Source organism: Podarcis gaigeae (assembly GCF_964106915.1).
Source record: "Podarcis gaigeae genome assembly, chromosome: 9".
Classification (NCBI taxonomy): Eukaryota; Metazoa; Chordata; class Lepidosauria; order Squamata; family Lacertidae; genus Podarcis; species Podarcis gaigeae.
This window is the reverse complement of record NC_139685.1, coordinates 37,618,512-37,640,393: the sequence shown is the minus strand read 5'-3', so window position 1 is coordinate 37,640,393 and position 21,882 is coordinate 37,618,512. Positions and strand designations below refer to the sequence as shown.

Sequence of the window (21,882 nt, the reverse complement as noted above, 5' to 3'; positions counted from 1 at the left end):
ATTCTACAAATCGAAAGCCACCTCAGAAAAGGCCCATTCTTGTGTTGCCTCCCTCAGACCTCTCATGGAAGGGGCACATGAAGAAGGGCCTCAGGTGGTGACTGCAGGGTCCAGATGAGTTCATATGGGGAGAGGTGGTCCTTAAGGTATCCTGTGATAAGGGGATAGTGATAGTAGAGACTTCAGACACTCAGGGCCCATGGGGAATTTATTCTTGATTGAATAATTGTGACATTCCTTTTAGTAATGCAGAGATGGGTGATTTGTCGCCCTCCAGGTGTTTCTGGACTCCAGTTCCCCTCACCCCTGATCACTGGCCATGTTAGCTGGGGCTGATGTGAGTTGGAGTCTGACAACATGTGGTGGGCCACAGGTCCCTCATCCCTCATTTATTATTTTTCATGAAAACTAACTCATTTATCCTATCCCGAATGTTGAAGGACATTACTGGTAGATGATAGCATAAATCACGTTGGAAGATGACCAGGTGAGCAATTCCTTGGTGGAGGACTGTATGTTCAGTATGCCACTGAATACTAGTTGCTGGAGAACAACACTTAGGGGAGAGCTTCTCTTTATGTTGAGCTGGTGCTTTTTCTGAGGACATCTATTTGGCTGTGAAGGAAAGAAGATGCCAGACTGGCCATTTCTTAGCTCTAATACATAGTGGCTTGGGCAGCTTCTAAGCTAAACAGAATTTGTCATATCTAACATAAGGCATATCTAATGCCTCATACTGTATCTACCATGAATGTTGCCATGCCCAAAGATGCTTAAAGATTTTGGTAGAACAAAATGATTATTGCAATCCAGTTCACATTTTTCATATGCATTTTTAACTGCAAAAACTTGTATGTGCACTTCACTTTGTTGAATAATTTTAAAATGCAGCAGCTTTTGAACTTTTCCCTTCCTTCTCTCAATCATGCCTCAAACTTTACTTCTGCCTCATACACAAATACTTCCTGTTTAATGTTACTATTCCCTGCTTTGCAACAAAAATGGCTGTTCAGTGCTCTTTTTGTATTGGAACTCTAACTGGTATGGCCTACATGTAAAACACACATGCACCTATAAGGGCCATAGGTGCTATATTCATAAATCCTGCTACATACACATAAGAACTAGATGGTAAAATATGGCCTTTGTTGAAGAGCTGTAATGCTCTGTGTATTTTATGGATAACTATACTTTCTCTACTATTTCCCCTACTATTAGCTGTCTTTAAGATGGGCCTCCCTAAAGCAACATGGGCAGACCATTTTTAAAAAATATTTTTTTTTTGCTGCCACTCTTGGAATATTTAACATTAAAGGGCCCCCAGATGTATTTACACATATTTTCTTACTCTTCCTGAAATGACACCAGGCCTCTGAATGACAGGTGCTGACTTCTGCCCACTCTATACCAGTTCTTGTGATGGTGGTATCTCAAATCACAAATGGATCCAGGCAATCAAATTCAAATCTGTGGGCTCCTGTTCCCTTTAGCAAATAGAGCTGCTAGTATGGAAAGAACCCACACCCATGGAATCTTTAAAGTTCCTTGAAACACATCTGAAGCTTACAATTTGAGGTTTCCCTCAGGACAAGTTCATGTGTTTCGTGAATCTCTCTCCCCACCCCTGCACAACTGGGTTATATGGAGTAAAGGAACACGTCTATCTTCCTGCTTTGCATGCAAACTTGAAAAGTACAAAAAATGGATGCCCTAGCCATTCATGTTTCCACTTCTCAGCACTTCGCATACTGTGTGCATCTACCTGGAGACAAGAAGAATGAAAGCTTGATGCTCCTTATAAAACACAGTGGTTGGTTTTCTCTGTGCTTCCATCTTGACTGGTCTTTGATGACAGTATAAATGGATTGTAAAAGTACCGTCACCCTGATTGAGCATAGCACTGTTTCTTTTTCTCTTTTCCTTTATTTTTTGGCAAACTTGTAAATGCACGATACTAAGATTCGTTGTGTTATGTGTCTGGGTCTGCTTCAATAATATTTATCATGATAAAATAAATTAGAAAACTGGGTATAGGGAAAGAATAAGAACTGTCTTCCCAAACCATCATGCAAGATGTTAGTGGTAAAGAAATATATTAAAGCTCAGGGTACAGTAAGCACAGGGTTTAAATTATAGAGGGTATTATTTCTGAAATACTGACAGCTCAAAGTCACACACCTCTCCGAAAGGCACGAAAGACAAATGCATAACTAGAACAATCCAGTCCAAAAATACTTAGAGTGTTATTCATTATTAGTCCACTGATTTCAATGAGCCTACTCTACTCTTAAGTCTAATGTTGGATATCACCCTTATCTTAGAATGCTAGAGACATTTTGATTTAAAGTATTATTTATGCAGAGGAGACCCTTCACAAATACCCTGTCATGTTTACCCATCGGTTTGTTATTTACTTACTAATGATTTCAACCGGGCAAATTCAGGAAAAATAAGAAATGCCACATTAATAAATTTGAAACAGTTTGGACTTGTGGGGAGGCACAACCATGCAGAGCTAGAGAACAGAACATCTACTGCCACTCTCCATGTAACACTATATAAATAACACCTGTACCTTCAATATAAGGGAATGGGGTAACTGTTGGTGGCAGTGGGGTATTAAAGGCAGAATAGGCCTGTCCCACCTTGTCTTGCCTGGAACAGCTGCTCCTGGGCAGATTCAGGAACATAATTTTCTGCCAGGAAACATGGGATTTGTAGCTTCCCGTTCATATTAGTTGGGGTGTGAGGAGAACAGAGAGTGAGGCCAGAAAAAGTAGAAGCCAAAATAATTGAGCCAAATAATCATTTTCAAGCTATGCTGAAGGGGTCCACCTTGGAATACTGGGAGAGCCATTTTATAGAAGCTAAAAGCCATTTTTATAAGAGCGAGCTAAAAGCTGAAAAACTGTTTCTCTGTCTCCTGTTTGCAACAGCATTTGTGGCTAGGGGATTTTTACAAATGCAGCTGCTTGCAAAAGTTGTGGTTAGAGCAGTTTGCTAGAATTAGGCGAGTTCTGAGAAACGAACCCCTGACGCTGCCCCAGATTCCGATAAACACCGATAAGAGAGCGAACAAGAGGATGTAGCCCACCGCAAGGTTCTAAAAATGCAGAACTGTTAAAACCACAGACCCTGTTTCTGAGAAACAGGTGCCCAGAGTTTTTACTGGAATCCATGAGGTGTCAAATAGTTTCTCTTTCAATAATAAGCCAGCAGCACCATCTAGTGGATAAGGCAGCTTGGAACCGAAAGGCCACCACCAATTTTTTCATTGGTAGAGCTTTTAATGAATATGCATCAAAGACCATAGAAAATTGTCAATCATTGGCTAAAGGGATTGCTAAGGGGGTTGAACCATTGTTTTGTCTGAGGGGATAACACCTGTCTGCCCCTGGTGTTCGGGGGCATTCTCTCATTTCTTCCTGAATGCACCCCTTTTTGCTTTTTGTCTGACAAAAACCAAATTGAATATAAAAACTTTTTAAAAAAAATATTGCTGCCTGGAGTTTTCCATTTCTGGTCTGTATTCTGAAGTCCCTAACATTTCTTCCCACTTTCAGCAGAGAAAATGATAATTTTCATTCTCCCTACCAGAAAATGATGTTCCTCAACATACTCTGGACTATCAATTCCAATTAAGGAGATACTTGCCCTCTCCTATTGCTAGTGAGCTCTCCCTAATGCCCATTACCTTTGAGAACATGGAGGGGGCACATTTTTCTCTTGGAAAGCAGTTTGGGGAAACTGGAAGAAGAAAAGATATGTTTGATGTTTGGGGTGTGTGGGTTTTTTTCCTCAAGGAAACTCAAGGAGCAAACAATTGATCTCAAGCAATTTCTAGGAAAGCTAAAAAAACCCAACAACCCTGTTTTTGAAAGTGAGTCTTGTCCAAACACCACTAATCAGGTTCACTTAAAATGTCACTCATCCTTCCCATTCTAGTAGGGATGTCCTACCCTGCGTTTCTGCTATATCATATTAGTGCAAAGCAAAAACTGTGATCTTTGTATCTCAAAGTTCAGGTGGTTGATATATAAACATGGTTGCCTTAAGTCTCTAATCCAGTTTGTACAACGTTGACTTAATTATACTAGAAACTTTTTTGGCACTTGCTAAGTTTAGAAGTTAGATCATTTCCCATTAAGGTCTGACAGAATGTAAAACTCTAAAAATATTCCCTATGCTAAGCAATATTAGAAGCTGAGATTTAATCCCCTAGTCAATAAAGATTTAGGACACAGCAGGCAACCTCAATGATAAGAATTTATGATTTACATAATTTACATGAAGCTTCTGTGTTTGAAGCCTTTTTGAGACAGATGAGAGTGATGTAATTCTCTACATGCACAGAGTAAGTTACGTGCGTTCAAAGCTTTTTGAAAACAATGATATTCAAGCATGCACATAAAGAATTATAGATATGTCACAGACTTTTGTTATTTATAATAGATAATGAATTTCAGCGAGACTTGCAATTTGCACTTAACATTCTTTGAACATGTTTCACCGTCTTCTAGAATCATCGAATCACAAAAGGAAGTGCTTTCTTCCAAAGACAACCACACCTAAGTAAGCAAACACTCTGCCTCTGGATATTCTAAGTGACTGGAGAAGAAGGGTGAACATATTAGCATCATAACTGGATAAATGCACTAATTTTCTAACCTCGGGTTCCTTGACCAAACTAAGAAGGCAGGCCTGATGGGGATACTATTCTCTGTAGTGGTCTAATACGTGCCTGCCTGCTTTTCAGAAGGAATGGTGGAGCTCCCTAGTGACCTATGTGGATCCTTGCAGGCAGTGCTTTTTAAAAATAAAAATAAAAAATAGGTACTCACCATGAAGTTGTTACAGTAAGTGCCACATTTTTAAACAACAAAAAAGAGGTGCTGTATACTTTTGGAAAAAGCACCCCTTGCAGGCATACATGGTGGACTTGATGAAGCCCATTACTGTACATTCTGTCATCACACCACACTCACACAAACTTGATTATAATTTTACTTAAGAGCCATTTAACATATTACATAGGCAAGCTCGCATATGCCACTGAGTTAACCAATCCTGGGTTCCTGACAAATGTACATGTCAGAGCATGTATATTCAAACGTGGTATTTGCAATCAACATTTTGAAGTAATGATATTAACTTATAATATCCCAGGTGAGCAGCTTAAAGACATTACTTCACAGACTCCCTTAAGTTAACTTATTTTAAGAGGCAAGCCACATCTTTGTATAAGGTTGCCTTCAGTTACTGGGACCGCGAGAGTTTTTTAGGCTTAAGAAGATGCAAACACACATCAGTATTCTGACAGAATGTTAAGACTCCTGATTAATTTCAATTTGAAAATTGATTTTACAGGCTTTACAGAGACCACAGACCTGCATCTATACCACATTTAAATGTCAGCTCACATAATAAATAGCAATAATTGGTTTTAAAGGCTAACAATCTACAACTGAATGTACTGTATATTTTTTCATGCATTTATCCAACTGGAAAAGTGAATTTATGCAAAAATCAATGTCAGTATATGTTTGTTGTGTTTGCACATGGCTAGCTCAGGCAAAATCATTTCATTTAAATGTCAGAAGTTTACCATAGGCACCTTTTCCAGCTTGTTTTACGACTGTATAGATCTCAAGCTAATGTTTATGTTTACAAAGAATGAATGAATATATATATATATATATATATATATATAAAGCCAAACATTACTATAGAACACTTGCATTTAACTTACATGGAACATTTAAGGAAGCAGCGAGCCTACTAGGTGTCACTAGAATCAATGGCTAATGAAACAGGAAATTCAAGAGCACAGCTGACATTCCTGTATATCTGAAGGAGCGTCTCCAGCCCCATCATTCAGCCAGGACACTGAGATCCAGTTCTGAGGGCCTTTTGGCTGTTCACTCACTGTAAGAACTGAGGTTAAAGGGAACCAGGCAGAGGGCCTTCTCGGTTGTGGCGCCCTCCCATCAGATGTCAAAGAAATAAACAACTACCTGACTTTTAGAAGACATCTGAAGACAGCCCTGTACAGGGAAGTTGTAAATGGTCAATTTGTGGGAACAATTCAAAGTGCTAGTTACATAGCTGTCAACTTTTGCCTTTTCTTGCAAGGAATCCTATTTGGAATAAGGGAATTTCCTATTTGGAATAAGGGAATTTCCCCTTAAAAAAAAGGGAAACGTTGACAGCTATGGCTAGTTATGACCTACAAAGCCCTATTTGGTTTGGGTCCAGGCTATCTGAAGAACTATATCTCCCTAAATGTGTCTGCTTGGGCTTTGCTATCTTCTAAGGTGGCTTTCTTCTCGATCCATCACCTTCACCTGCACATTTTGTGAGGACCCTCTTAGTGGCTCCTTCCAGATTGTGGAATTTCCTTCCACTGGAGTCTATACAGCCCCTTCCCAATGCTTTCCTTTCACTGGCAGGCAAAGATAGGCCTTAGACTATTACCCTGCTGTTATAGCAGGGTCTTCTGAGGGTAGATGTTGCACATTTTATTTTCTGTTGTGGTTTTAGATCATTTTAAGTATTAGAATTCAGTGTTCTTTTAATTTGTCAACTTTTACATTTTATTTTACTTTCTTTTTTTCAAAAAACAAACATTTTTATAGTGATTGGTGTGTTTTTAGTTGTCACAATGGGAGCTTTTTAGTCAGGCATCTTGTGGGTGTGTATTGAAGTGATGAACACAAATATAGCTGTTAGCAAATAGCATTGCTATATGCTGGTTAAGTGAAACTCCTGGATGATCTGGAAGACAAATAATTCCCTCTTTATCCAAAGTTTGTTATTGGTTCTTTGTAGAAAAAAGATGTGCCTCCAAATGCTAAGGCATGTCTACTATGTGAGACTATGGGAGTTTTGAACATCGTCCTCCTCAGATGTTGAAAGGACTTCACATACTTTACCTCAGTAATCCTTGCAAGAATCATGTACTGAAGACCCTCCAGTATTAATACCCTCCTATTTCAAATGGAGTGAAGCATACAGAAAATGACCTGGCTTCTAGTGAATGAATGGCCCAAGTGAAGGTTGAACCCAGAAGGAATATTAATTGTTGCACAGCTCACATAGTACATATCTACTACTGTATACCAGTTGTACTCTTTTGAGTATACAAAATGCACACATTTCTCAATAGCTGTCAATGGCATTCCTACACTTTTCGATGACTTACTTTCCTGTGATCCCACAACGTTGTTTTAAAAAAGGTGTAGGGAACCTTTGGGCCTCCAGATGTTGCTGAACTACAACTTCCATCAGCCCCAGCAAGCATGGTCAATGGTCACGATTAGTGGGAGTTGTAGTTCAGAAACATTTGGAGAGTGAAAGGTACCCCACACCTGGTCCACAACTAACACATAATGCAGCTACTTGACGGAAGCTTAGAATGTTTGACTGAGCATTTGAATGGAAGAGGACCCATAACATATATATACTACTTTAACTTCCATGGAAGAAAAGAAAATAATGACAAAAGTTTATTAAAACTTGATGTTTTTTCTTTTCTTTTAATGGTACCTGCTTCTAACTCTTGAGCCCTATTATGGGTATACCATTTCATCGACATTATTTCTCTGAAGATCTCTCTAAATGCCTACATTACATTTTTATTTCACCTGGTCACCAATAGTATCTTTTGAGGTCTTTGAAGTAGATGGAAAGTGAACAAGGAAAAATGATACACAATAGAAAGTACATTATAAGAGCTCAACATGAAAGACAGAATAAAAAAGACAGGTCAAGAGTTACAAAGGAATACTATAGTAATACTTAAATGTGCTTATTACTTTTGGAAATGAACTTTATAGTGGAATCATCTAAAATTGTACTTCACCCCCCCCCCCCGATCATAATAGTATTCTTTCAACTATGGAACAAAACCAACCAGAATTCCTCCAGGGAAGGCATTTATGTATGGCCATCAGTGCAAGGTATCATTTACATTATATTTTCACATAAAGGACATTCACTGAAATCGATTTCATTGTTCAAAATATTGGCTATTTTAAGGATATTTAACTGATTTGCTTCCTTTGATGCATTGCAAATATGTCAAAAACATTATTATTAAGTAGGCCGGTTTTTTTATTTTTTTAAAAGACTATCTGCAAAGATCCCTTATTTTGATACTTATGATTTAACCAATACAGCTGGGGAAATATACTAAAGCTTAGTTGTTCCTGTCTATGACAAAGCAGTTGTACTTAGCAGTCCTATAACAGAGATAGGATCTTGCTGAATCCTTCTCAAAGACCATCATCCAATTAAAGTAAAGAAGAAGAAAAAGGCAACTTGAACATTATTTTTAAACTAGACCATACACACTGCATATAGAGGTGAAACTGTGCCTTTTCTTGCCAGAGTCAACAGACACTTTCCAGTAAAAAATAAATCTGAAGAAGTGTGCATGCACACAAAAGCTCATACCAAAAACAAACTTAGTTGGTCTCTAAGGTGCTACTGGATATATATATATATATATATATATATATATATATATAATGTGAAACTGTACAGATCACTAGCAACATCTAACAGTGTTGTGAGTATTAATTGAAGTCAAAGGTTCAATGACATGGAGGGGAGCACTGTACTTCTTCCATAATTTCTGAATTACACGTTCATTAAAAATGAACTGTTCATGCTAACCATAAGAATTAGCATTATATCTAATACAATAAAAGTCTAATTATATCATGCATTTTTCTTTCTTTTTCAATATTGGTAACCTTAGTCATAGTGACTGCTCATGGACTGAATCAACATGTGGGTAGCACTGTTCTGAATCTTCCACTTGCTCCCTGGCTTGTGTCAACCTTCTGTGTCCTTCTGCACAGCACAGAAGGAGCATTCAGGTTTTCAGCTGTATAGTCCAAGGCTTCCTTCCTGCAGATATTTGTGCTGTATGCACATCCATCAGAGCTGGCACAAGCCAGCATGTGCAATGCTGAGGATGGAGCATGTCTGCACAGCCCCACTCTCCTCTCGCATGTTCCAGAGAAAGTTCACCCATTAGGTGGAGAGAAGCTGTCTCAGGCAGTGGGAGTGCAAGAGGCTGTGACCCACTCACTCCACCACTGCCGGAATGCCCCCCCCATCAAATTTTATCAAGAGGGAGATGTTCCAGTGTCTGGTGGTACCACTTATTTTCCCTGCTATTGGGGCAGAAAAGATAAATTCCAAGGCCTTACAGAACACCGTTCCTTACTGAGTTAAGTGAGAGGGAGTGTTCCGGTGGTGGCAGAAGTGGGGGTAGGCAGGAGACAACAACAAGTATGGGGTAGGAGGTGACACATACCCATCTTGCCTCAGGTAGCAAAATGAGACAGGCCACCCTGTCATGTTCATTCAGTCTGCAACCGTATTAGAACTATATTTAACTGTTTTTATAGGCAGAATTGTTTTTAAATAGTTGTATTTTTTCCGTATACAGTGGTACCTTGGTTCTCAAACTTAATCCATTCCAGAAGTCTGTTCCAAAACCAAAGTGTTCCAAAACCAAGGCACGCTTTCCCATAGAAAGTAATGCAAAATGGATTAATCCATTCCAGACTTTTAAAAACAACCCCTAAAACAGCAATTTAACATGAATTTTACAATCTAAAGAGACCATTGATTCATAAAATGAAAACAATAAACCATGTACTGCAGTCACACAATCAATCAAGCAGTAGCTGAACTGGGTTTCACAAAGTCACAAAAACAAAAAAGCCACAAAATAAAGCAAAATAAATAGCAAAGACTGGACTCAGAGACACTCAAAACGGAAGTGTGGCACTCAAATCAGAAGTGTAACACTTAAAATAAAGCACGTTCGGCTTCCGAAAAAAGTTCACAAACAGGAACACTTACTTCCGGGTTTGCAGTGTTTGGGTCCAAGTTGTTTGAGTACCAAGGCATTTGAGAACCAAGGTACCACTGTCAGAAGTGTTTTAATTGTTTCATTGTGGAACTGTTTTTAATTGTTTTCACACTTGTTTTAAGGCTGAAATTGATTTATTTGTCTTATAATTGCATATTTTATTATTGCAACCCACTCTGGCAGTCTGGATTGTGGGCTCATGACACCCACTAGTATGGAGCTCACCTAACCTTGCCCCACTCCTGTCTCTCTCCTGGAAATCACAGTAGCACCCTGGTAACACCGCCCCATGCTCTGCTGATGGCTACAACCATCTAGTTTGTTTTATTAATTTACTCATTGAACCAGACAGGCATTTCTGATATGTGACCTCAGAGTTCACTCTCACATTCTGTCCATGCCACCTAAAAATACTCAGGATGAAGTTGATTAGCCAGTGATGGAGATTAAATACAGAGAAAACCATGCATTAGGGCAGCGCTTCCAGCACTGGCACTCAGAATAAGGATGCTCCATTATTTATGTATTATATTTGTTTGTTTTAAAAAGTATACCCTGCTTTTCATCATATTGTTTCCAAAGCAGCTTACAAAATAAAAATACTATGACTTTATGCGTATTCGTGTACAGTGAATTACAAGACTTGTTCCTTGAATATTCTGCAGCATTTAAGAACCGAATGACTACTGGCTGTTTGTTCAGAATAAATATGATTGTATTTCATAGGGTGCCTCAAAAACACTTATGTGTTATATCTGATGGACGACTCACAGTTCAAGTCATGTTGGTGATTTTCCTTCACTTTACAAAGATGTGTGTGGAATGTTACTTCCATTATTTATAATAAAGCCTTGTTATTTGTATTCACGGTATTCAATCAATTCTGTTCTTATTGACTTTCTGTTCTCTGCCGCTTCCATAAAGTGAAGGGACTACACATTTCCATCTGTTTAAGTGATCAAAGGAATAAGTTGTTGCTGCTTACTTATTTGTTGCAAGCATGGGACTTTTGTGCACTGCTGTGAAAGGCTACCTGAGATCATTCTCTTGATGTTTATTTCATAAAGGTATGTTAATAGGGAGGTGAAATTACTTTTTATTTCAACTTTAAAAACAACGCACAAAAATCATACAAATAGTAAACACAAAATTACTGTTGCTATAAGAAGCATTCCTAGTCAGAGTAATATTGCAATATGAGGAAAATACACACAACACATAAAGACTATGTATGAAAGAAAGAAAGAAAGAAAGAAAGAAAGAAAGAAAGAAAGAACTTATTCTCATCTTCTGTTGCACATCTGCATGGAAAGTTAGTGGGACTATGCCTCCTGCCCTCTCTCCCTGACCCCTGTGATTTCAGCAAAAGTGATGATGGGACTTGTTCATGCAGAATTCCAAATTGTGTTCAAGGTTCTCTGTGCATACAGCTGTACACAGACAGAAGTCCATTTTGGAAACTTCTGCTGAGTATGTGGCAGTTGGGATCAGGGCCTGGAGAAAGCGCACGAGCCATGGCACAGACAGGATCATATCTCACAAAATAACTGCTTTCAGTGGTGTCTGCACATTTTGCTTCATAACTTTCATTATATGACATGGGTACAGGGGTAGAAACTTACTTTCTTCTTCTTCTAAAAATAAGCCAGAGTCTCCTCAACACTGGTTCTGGGCCTGCTACTACAGCAGTATCCCCTGTACCACTGATCTTGGTAAACCCACAGAATAAGTTTCTAGCACATGTAATTTCACCTCTCAAGAGATCATCCCTGAAAGCTGCCATTTCATTTTTGCTCTAGTTCTCCCGTGCTTTGCTAATGTGACCACTCAGGAAAGAAAGAGATTGGGTGAAGTAGGTAAAATTTATTCATGTGAACCCCAAACCAATCTGCATAGGGCACGCAAGATGTGCGATTTAACAAATAACCAAACTAGGTGAACCAAACCTTACATGAGTAAGAGGTTGCCCCTCTTCGCACCCCATCCTTTCAGGAGAGTAGGGAAGCCTTCCTGCTCCACCCCCTCCTAGGGCCCCACAGCTCCAGGTAGGTGTTACTGATTGACCCCACGGGTACTCCCTAACCATACCAGCCAGTCCCACAGCCATGTAGTCAGATTTCCAGACTACACTCTTCCCCTATAACTGCCCACCAGGATTTCCCACATCTTTCTGCTAATGTGGCCAATTCACCTGTTTAACAACTACTCCCTGCTAAATACATCCACTGCTTCATCAGTACACTTCCATTTCATTTAAAGCTTGTCCAATCAAGTTGTGCACTGTGGTGATAAAAATTTTATACATGAGAGCACCAAGTAGATTTCAAACACTTCTAATCGAACATAAATGTTTGTAATAGTGAAAAAATTGGGGAAGTTTCATTAACATTTTCTCCTTAAGCAAATGTGCCTCCTTTCAGCAATCCTTCACATTATTTCCCCCACCATTTTCTTTTCACTGGGGAGCCGTACAGAGAGATGGCATGCCACCCTGAAATATAGTCAAGCAGCAAAACATATGCACACCTGTCAATCAGATAGTGGGAGCAGTACTTTATTCTGAGCCTCTTTGTAAATAGCTGGACGTTGGGTACTAGAAATACTGTTCTTCCTAGTGATAGAGATGTCATTAAGCAGTCCATAAGATACGATTATGTGAGGATGTCACTGAGCTCCTATGAAGTTCCCTCGAAGTGAGGACAATGTTTTCTGAATAAGATTTCTCTCATTCTGAATTAGCTTAGTTTTCCTTCAATTGCATTAATTTACCACATAATGAGACATATATATTTATAAAAATATGCTAAAAACGTAGCTGATCAGGGCTATGAACAATGAACCACTGTAAATGGGTAAACTTTAGAAAGCATTGTTTTTCTGCTGAAAATGGAGAAAATTCAGCACATTCCCATTAAAAAGTATTTAAAAGAAAATTGATTTTTGAGCTGCAGAATCCAAATCCCTATTGGCTTAGAGATGCCAAATCATAAAACTCACAAAGTAATTTTCAGTCATGTTTGATTCTGAACTTACCATCTTCAGATGACAGTCAAGGCTCTAATTAACTACACTGCTGAAAAAAAAAATCTTCCCTACTAGGAAATGCTAATGAAACAATAGTGATAATTAATCATGCCGGTTTCACACTCCTGTCCTGTCTGCATATTTAAACAGAATTTAATTGCCTAACTGACTTCAGAAAGGAAACTTAAAGGGAATCTGAACTCCTAAAGACCCTGAATCCCAAACACTAGTATTGGAATGTGTATTTTCAGTTGTAGACTCACCCCCCCCCCCGACCAGACCCCTATATTCAAATATTTTTCAGGCTATTATTTTTCATGGTCCATAAACATATGGCAGAAATTCTCACGCACTGTGCTAGTAAGCCTCCCTAAGGGAAAGCACAATCAAAACTACATAAGCTTGCTAAAATCAAGATAATTGTAAACAGGTTACCCAGTAGCCTGATGCATTCTTATAGATAAACATGAGGCATAATCTGGCGCTACTGATTGGAAGCAAAGAAAACTAGTTTTTACAGACTAATTAACACTAAGTACTAGGATCTGGTGCATTTGCAGAAAGGAAGTAAAACAGAAGGTTGTCATGCAGCATATTCAGAAGGGTGGGGGGAAGAGTCTGTGGTATATAGACATTCTCCAAGATTAGGAATGATGGGAGAGCAAAAAGATAAGAGAGAAAGATCCACTACAGTCTTCTAACTATAAACAGAAGGATATGTCAGTTTTGGTTCTCTCTGTTTCTCATTTCCCCATGCTTAACTTTGGTTCCTCATGTTTCTGAGGCACTTTGCTTTTTTAAAAAAATATTCATGCAAATTCATCAGCATTTTTGTGTGAATTTCTCCTCATATATTTATGTATAGAGTTTTGACTAACGTACACATTTTTTCATGCAATTTCCTTTGCTATACAGTGGTACCTCGGGTTACATACCCTTCAGGTTACAGACTCCACTAACCCAGAAACAGTGCTTCAGGTTAAGAACTTTGCTTCATGATGAGAACAGAAATCGTGCTCCAGCGGCATGGCAACAGCAGGAAGCCCCTTTAGCTAAAGTGGTGCTTCAGGTTAAGAACGGTTTCAGGTTGAGAACAGACCTCCGGAACAAATTAAGTACTTAACCCGAGGTACCACTGTATTGCATTTCTGTATGTTATTTCAACTAATATTTTTATGCACAAGTTCCAATAATAAAAGCATGTTTGTAAGTACAGTTTGGCTGGAGAACTGCATTGCAAATTTTGGACAAATGTGAATTTAGAAAGTTGGCTCTGTTTCAGTTCACATATTGTTTTGGGGTGTGTTTTGTAGATTGGGATTTAAATGTGCACAGATCTGAATGCCAACCCAGTAGGTAAGCCTTCTGCAAACAGATGTTCTCCAAATGTTTTCCCACTCAGTCCCAGGCAGTTTGATCAATAGTCAGGTGTGATGGAAGTTCAAGCCCAAAACATCTGGAAGGTGCCAGATTTGGGGGGGGGGGGAGAGACATGAACCCTTCTCCTCCACACCAATCACCTTTGCATGAGCAGTCAGTGGGTGCAGAAAATTTCTCCATCCATGCTATTTGTTATTGGCTTGATACTAGCATTTGTGAGATAGAAGATAGTTGGCAAATATTCCATTATCTTAATAAATACTTAAATAAGGGTGGGCTTCTACTGTAGTGGGCCTCAGTTCAAGAAAAGTTGCAAAATTGTAAGATCTGTTTCAAATATTACACCAAGGTTTTTTGAAATCATACATTCATATGGAGATAAATCTGGGAATAAAACTAGAAATTGTACTCACGAAATGCTCTATAGAATTCTTCCAGGCCTAGGTGCTTGTCACCGTTATAATCATCATATTTCAAGAGATCGAAAAGAGAGCAGTCAGACAGATCCTTGCCAAGCTCATCCTGTTTTATTACCTGACAAGAAAATTATAACCATGAAATTACACTGGAGCTCTAAGAGTTGAATGGAATAATTAAGTATTCCTAATATCATTTAATAGATCATTTTAAGGATGCTGTAGGGCAATGAACTAGAACTGTGTAAAGTCAGAAATTTCAAGTTGCTTTGTAATTATATAGTGCCATTCATAAAAAAATTAATACATTTTCATTGACTATGCACATTTAGATTTGGAATTCTATGGACATACAATAAGAGCTAACAATGAAATACAAACTATGCATTTTGGATTGTTGAAAGGCATTTTTTTGTCAGGATAATCAGTCTCACCTTTTTATAGATACTGCTCCCAGAGAACTAAGAGAGTCTAATATATCCTCCTCATCATGCATGGAAGAAGAATAGCAAGCTCTTCCTTTCTGCCACTAGCATTCTAATGCAAACGTCAGAGTGTGGCACCTAATATTTCTTGAATGCAGTGATAGTTATCCAAGAGGAATTTCCTACCACTTCTTCTCCAGTATGTCACCCTTTCCCCCACTTCTTGTTTGGTAGACCCTCTGGAAATGCCTGAGATGTGGTGTGTGGTCTACTGTGAGAGCGAGGGATCAGGAAAAATCAGGCAACTTTATCATCACCATTATAGGCCACATAACTTTCACAGTTACTAAAACTACCTTTGTTGCTCAGAAAGACAACCTATATTGGAAAAGAGGTAGGTGAATTACGATCCCCTTGGTTGTCCTCAGCTTCTCAGCAGTTTTTGCTATAAACTATGCTATCCTTCCGGACCACATGTACGGGTTGAGAATTAGAACACTGAATTACGTTGTTTCTGACTCCATCTTATGAAAAGGTACCAAAAATTGCTGCAGGTTAACTGCTGTCCTGTCACATGTGAAATATCCTGTAGGAAATTCTACAGGGTTCTGCCTTAATTCCTGTGCTTATTAAAATTTACACAAAAATGCAGGATTAAGACTGTATGGAAATTGTTCATCGACATAATGATGATACCCAGATCTAATTCTCTTTTGTCTCTAGGATCATCAGAATCTGACTGTTGGTTCCATCTAGCTAAATATTGTTGCTACCATGTGGAAGTGACTTTCTGGGATGTAAGACAGGGGTCTTTCCCAATGCTACCAGGAGGTGCTGAATATTGAACTCAAGGCCTTCTGAATGCAAAGCATGTGTCTACTACTCTTACAGACCTTGTGATAGGTACCTTTAAATGACTACGTAAACTAAGGAAACAACTGAATTATTACTGAAGTGATTACTGTCACTGCTCAGTCCATTTTGATGGTGAGCTCCACTCTGGGAGAGCCATCATTGCTGACACCTTGGAACCACCGGGGTGGAAGACTGCAGCATAGCTAGCTGGTGTCCAGGAGCCACTGGCCCTGGCATTGAGACTGAGAACATCTCTAGGGCCAACACAGCATTTAGCCACTGACCTTGGTGCTGATTGATTGCTGTGACAGTTTATACAGCTCAGCTTACTTGACTGGGTGTGTGTGTGTGTGTGTTACAGGCACAGGGAAATGAACTGGGAAATGTGCATTGGGTGAAAATACTCCACTCTCCTTGAAACACAGCAAGAGAAAATGACCTCCCTGTGTTTTAAGCCACATGTTCCAACCCTCCCTAAATCTGAGCTGAAAGTTCTCGTTTCCCGCTTACTTAAATGCATGTGACACCATCATGTACCCGGATCTGAGCAGCTGCCTGGTGGTTTTGGTGTTACTTTTAAAAAAGTAGTTTTAAAACAATAAAGTTGAAGCAGCAGCTGACATAGGCTGTGAACACCAGTAAACACCAGTTGTGCAAAACAGACCACCTTTAAAGCATTTTAGCATTTGCTAAAACCTCCCTCCCGGCCCCCAACCCACTTCTCTCACACCAAAAATGTTTGCTGGATAACATTCAGATCTGCGCTACAAATGTCAGTCTCTTGCAAACAAAGGCAGCTCCTTATAAGCAGAAAAAGCAATTATAATGTATTTACATTCATTCTGTTTATTTCTTAAAAATGCTGTCCATCAAAATTGGATGATAAAGAAAGCCTGCACTCCCCTCCTTTTTTTTAGGTTAGTAAGGATGTTTCCATTGCAACTTTTCTGCTTAAAAATAAAAAATAAAAAATAAAAAATTCCTCGGTAAATTTACCCAACTCAGAGAGAGACTTGTGTTTGTTTAATGATCCAGCATGGAATGAGAGGCTAGAAGGTGCTTGTTTTCTTTCTGGTTTTGCAATTGAATGTTTATTCGTGGAGTTCAGAAAGACCACCAGGAATGTAATTTTATGTCCTTTGATTCTAAGTGTCTTACCTATCAAATGTGTCCTGATAAAAGCAGTCTGAAACTGCCTTAGTATTCACTATCGCCTATGTAAATGAGCTCTGTGAAGATGGGCAAAATCAGCCTTCAACTGTAGGACTCATTTTCTTCTGAGTATAATTTCCACAGCAGTTTCAGCACACGTAAAAATGCTGCTGGTTTTATCAAAGCCAAAAAGCCGGATGGGGGGATGCAGTGAGCTCCCCTTACCCACCCAATTAGGAGCATAAGAATTTGGAGGAAACACCTGGAGAGGCGAGGAGTTCTCTTTGTTTCCTTTTACGATTATATCATGCATTTTGTGTTTTATACTGTAAACTGCCCTGTGGTCTCTTGGTGAAGAGTGGTATATAAATTCAATAAAAATAATAATTAACCCCAAACCACCCCAATTTTTACACAAGTTTTGAGACAGAGGCTTTTATTGTGGTGACATTTTTCTTCTCTCTGAAATCAACTTTCTGCAATCTGTGCTCTCTATATGCTTTAAGCAACTTCTGCCACCCTGACTATTGGCCATGCTGCATCTGGTTAGAGTTGAAAACCAACAACCTATGGAAAGCAGCAAGCTTGGTTTAAACCAGTGGTTCCCAAAGGGAGTGGTCCCACCCTCAGGGGGCTTGCTAAGAGGCAGGGGGAGCTGGAGGTGATGATTTAAGTGGCTTTAAACCACTGGGAAGACATTGGTAAACAGGTATCACTTCATCAAGTCCATCCATCACATTAAGAATTTACTCAACAGTGAAATAGTTACTAAATGTGGTGTCTAAGATCCTTCCTGGTATCACTGGATCAAAATTCATCCATTTTGTTGATTTAATCCAACAAAATATATTCTAATGGATTTTGAATAAATGTGCAATCAATCACTACTGTTTCAAAGTTTATGGTGTTATTATCTTCCTTAGTGGGTCATGCAAACCACTATTCTGAATAACAATTTTTGTAGGGTGGGGAGCGCTGGGGGTGAGTTTATGGAACCAAGCAGGAAGTAGCCTGAAAAAGCTAGAGGACCACTGGTTTAAACCAAGGGTGGTGAATGTTTTTCAGCCTAAGCACCATGCTCCCTCCTGAGGTACCTTCTGGGTCACACGCCAGTGGTGGGGCTAGAGACAAAAAGTGGGCACAGCAACAGATGTGAGTCTTACACTGGGCTACATTCCAGCAGCCATGCCCATGTCATTCACTTCCCAAGTGTGCTGTCTAGGAAAATAGACAGGGAGGGACTGCAATGGCACCACTTTTCCTCCAGTAGGAGGGAAACAACATTTATTTCAAGGTGGTTGCTTCTAAACAAAACATACCAAACCAGTCAATTATGTATTATTCTGTAAAGACAGCACACTTGTCTCCCACATAGCCATTGCTGGTCTGCTTATCATCACTGGGCTGCTATTTATTAATATTCAGTAACCACAGAAGGTGAAAAATGCAAAACGAATAAGCAAATACAACCATAGAATAATTAAACATCTTACAGCTGCAGGAAGTCAATATTCCTTTAGACGGTACTTTAACCATTTTTCAGTCAAAGCTGGCAAAATGATTTGTGTGTATATGTATGATTTGCTGAGAGTTGTGAAACTGCATCTATTTGTTGCTGTTGAATATTTGTATATTCTCTTCCCGGGAGCTCAAGGCTGTCTTCGCTTTTATCTTCATAACAGCCCTGTGAGGTAGGCTAGAATGAGAGCTGGTAGTTCAGACATCAAAGCTGTGCAACAGCACATACTTCAGAGTATGTTTTGCCTGTTAGTTATCAAGGTTGGAAACATGCTTGTTTCATTTCGGTATTTTGTTATAAATGTCCGGACTGTGAAATTCTGTGGTTAAAGCAATTGAGCTGCTTTGCTGGCTTTTCTTTACATCATCTCTGAATGGTGTTACATAGCAATGGTGTTGCTGGGGCCCTGCTGGATCAGGCCAATAGCCCATCTAGTCCTGTTCCCACAGGGACCAGGGAAACCCACGAGCAAGACCTGTGTGCAATAGCACCCTCCCCTCCTGTGGTTTTGTGCAACTAGTATCTGGAAACATGCTTCTCCAACCATGGAGGCAGACCATAGCTATTGTGACTAAGAGCCACTGATAGCCAGGAGTGCCATGCATTTGTTGAATGCTCTTTTGAAGCCATCCAAGTTGGTCACCTCTGGTTACGGATTTTTCAGGGTGCGCACAGCCCACTGGAATTAATTAAATCCGTAACCAGAGGGTCCACTGTATAGTGTGCTTTTCTATCCAAGAGCTCCAGCTTGTGCACCTTTCTCTCCCCCCTCTGTTTAGAAGACATCTGAAGGCAGCCCTGTTTAGGGAAGTTTTTCATGGCTGATGTTTTAATGTATTTTTAATCTCTTGTTGGAAGCCGCCCAGAGTGGCTTGGGAAACCCAGCCAGATGGGTGGAGTATGTATGTATGTATGTATGTATAAATAAATAAATTATTATTATTATTATTATTATTATTATTATTATTATTATTTGCAACAGCCTGGTGAGGTAGGAGAGAGACTTTGTGCAGGGCATCAGACAATGACTTTCTCTACACCCCTTGCCACACTGTCTAGCCCTCGGAGTCTTCATAAGGGAACTGTTTCCAGAGGAAGAACTGGGGTGAGAGACTTTGTCGTCATGGGGCAGTTGATTGACACATGTGCTGCCCCACCACCAGCCTGAGGCACCTTTAGAATGGAGTTGCTGCTACAGGCATTATGTGTAAGTGTCTTCTAATGAACCAAATAGATCGTGAGTCACGGGGAGAGCATACAATCAAGTCTGTAAAAATAATGTGCCAATTTGTTACTGGCCAGCATACATTTGTATATATCCTTGTCTGTGCACAGAAGGGTCACACATCAGTCTGTGCTTTCTGCATGCCATTCCTGTGAATGTGTGAATAAGCTTTGCTTTTCATTAAAATATATTTCCTTGGTAACAAAACAAATGCATGAATCACTGGTAAAGTACATTTTACCACTGTGTCTTCCCATAAAACAACTGGTACTCTAAGTATCCACCTGTCAGCATTAAGCAGTCACATTGACACCTGCAATAATTGAAACTGAATTTACAACTATGCAAGGAATTGTAATTGCTTTCATGGCATAGAAAACATGCAAGTAAATTTGTCTCACCACAGATTCACAGGGGGACTTTCAGCATGATAGCCCTTGATTGACGATTATATTTAGGGTCTGATTCTGTGGGGTTGTAAAATGCCCACAGTGCCTACTAAGCACTCCTATTACCAGATGCTTTGGGGATTTTATTACACCAATAGATCAGAAAGGGAGCGGCAAGATGAATCCTATTAGCCCCAACCTATAACCCAGAGTTTTGGGGGAACATAATGTGCTGTTGACCAACTTTGCTGATTTAGATTGTGCCCCACAATCTATTTATGCCAAGATATTGTATATAAAATTAATCATTCCTCTATTCTGGCTTATGTAATTTGTGAATCACAGGGTTAACTTGTTTGAAATACCTAGCTGTCTTTTTATTCTTTTTCCATTCTTTCCTTCCTCCCAAAAGACAGCCCAGGGCAACTAACAACGTAAAATAGCAAAGACACCTAAGAATAATTTTAAACAGCAAAGAAACGACAATCACAACACATCACAAAGATAATAGTGGCTAAAGCTTCTGATAGGGACCTGACACTCATTATCTCACCAAGATCTGGACAAATAAATGAATTTTGATTTCGTGTGTGCATGGCTGAAGCAGGGGGACAACCTGATGAGATGATGGAGTTCCGCAGATGGGGAGCCACCACAGATAATAACTTCTATCATTGCAGTGTACAGGACTAGCTGACTCTTGGGGTCTGTTCCAGCTCTACAATTCTGTGATTCTATGTTACCATCCATCTCATGGACCATGAACAGGGCCTCTCCCACTAATTGAAAGTTTAGGATGAAAGGTACTTGGGAATATGTTCCTTCAAATTTTGGATCCAAGGTCATTTAGGGTTTTGCATCTTAGCATTAACACCTTGAACCAGGTACAGCAGCACAACAGCAGAAGCCAGTATAGAAATCTGGGGTCTGGAACCAACTCCACTTTCCTCTGCTGCCTAGTTGATCAGCCATCAACTGGGTGGTGCATAAAATATTGTTATCCCTGTGTTGCATCAGGGATTTTTTTGTGAGTGCTCATTCACGTATATTGAAATAATAGGCGTGGTAGAAACAAATGGCTAATGGGAGAATGTTCTTCTTGACTCAACAACAGATCAGATGGTTGTGAGACCACCACCAATCTCCTGCTCACAAGGGAGGTAGGACAACATTAAAATTTGCCCCTCCATCAACCATGCCATCCAAGCTGCACACCAAATCAGCACTAGGAACTATGCATTCAGTACTAAATTGGATTATATAGAACTGGGTCCAACTGCTTTTTGCCCTTCACTTGGTTTGAGTCATATGGACAGCAACATAGGGTCTCTTTCTATGGAATCTGTGCCTACCTTTTTCAGGAGTGGGGACAGCTGTAAAAGATAAAACAGTTGACATTTTTCAGACTTCAAATTTTAGTCCTGCATAGCAATACGATCTCAGTACTAAGGCATATCAATAATGTGAGTGATCATAACAAAGTAGGTTGAACAGATGCTAAAGGACACTACCTTGACCCAGCTATAATCAAGTTTATCTACAGCATTCAGCAAATATTTCTTACACTTTACTTCCACGGCTACTATTCCAGGCTGGTTCTGCTTGCAC

General features: G+C 39.5%; 1 protein-coding gene across 4 annotated transcripts in view; it reads right to left on the bottom strand.

Annotated features, from left to right (window-relative positions):
- FSTL5 (follistatin like 5) overlaps positions 1-21,882 on the bottom strand; it is a 328,628-nt gene that overhangs the window by 118,703 nt on the left and 188,043 nt on the right. For 2 of the 4 annotated variants that reach the window (XM_083755622.1, XM_083755624.1), the window contains exons 6-7: positions 21,627-21,647; positions 14,707-14,827 (exon numbers count right to left, since the gene is read on the bottom strand). In XM_083755622.1, the coding sequence (XP_083611748.1) occupies positions 14,707-14,827; positions 21,627-21,647 (142 nt within the window). The remainder of the gene's footprint in view (positions 1-14,706; positions 14,828-21,626; positions 21,648-21,882) is intronic. The other 2 variants (XM_083755623.1, XM_083755625.1) reach the window with 1 other exon arrangement.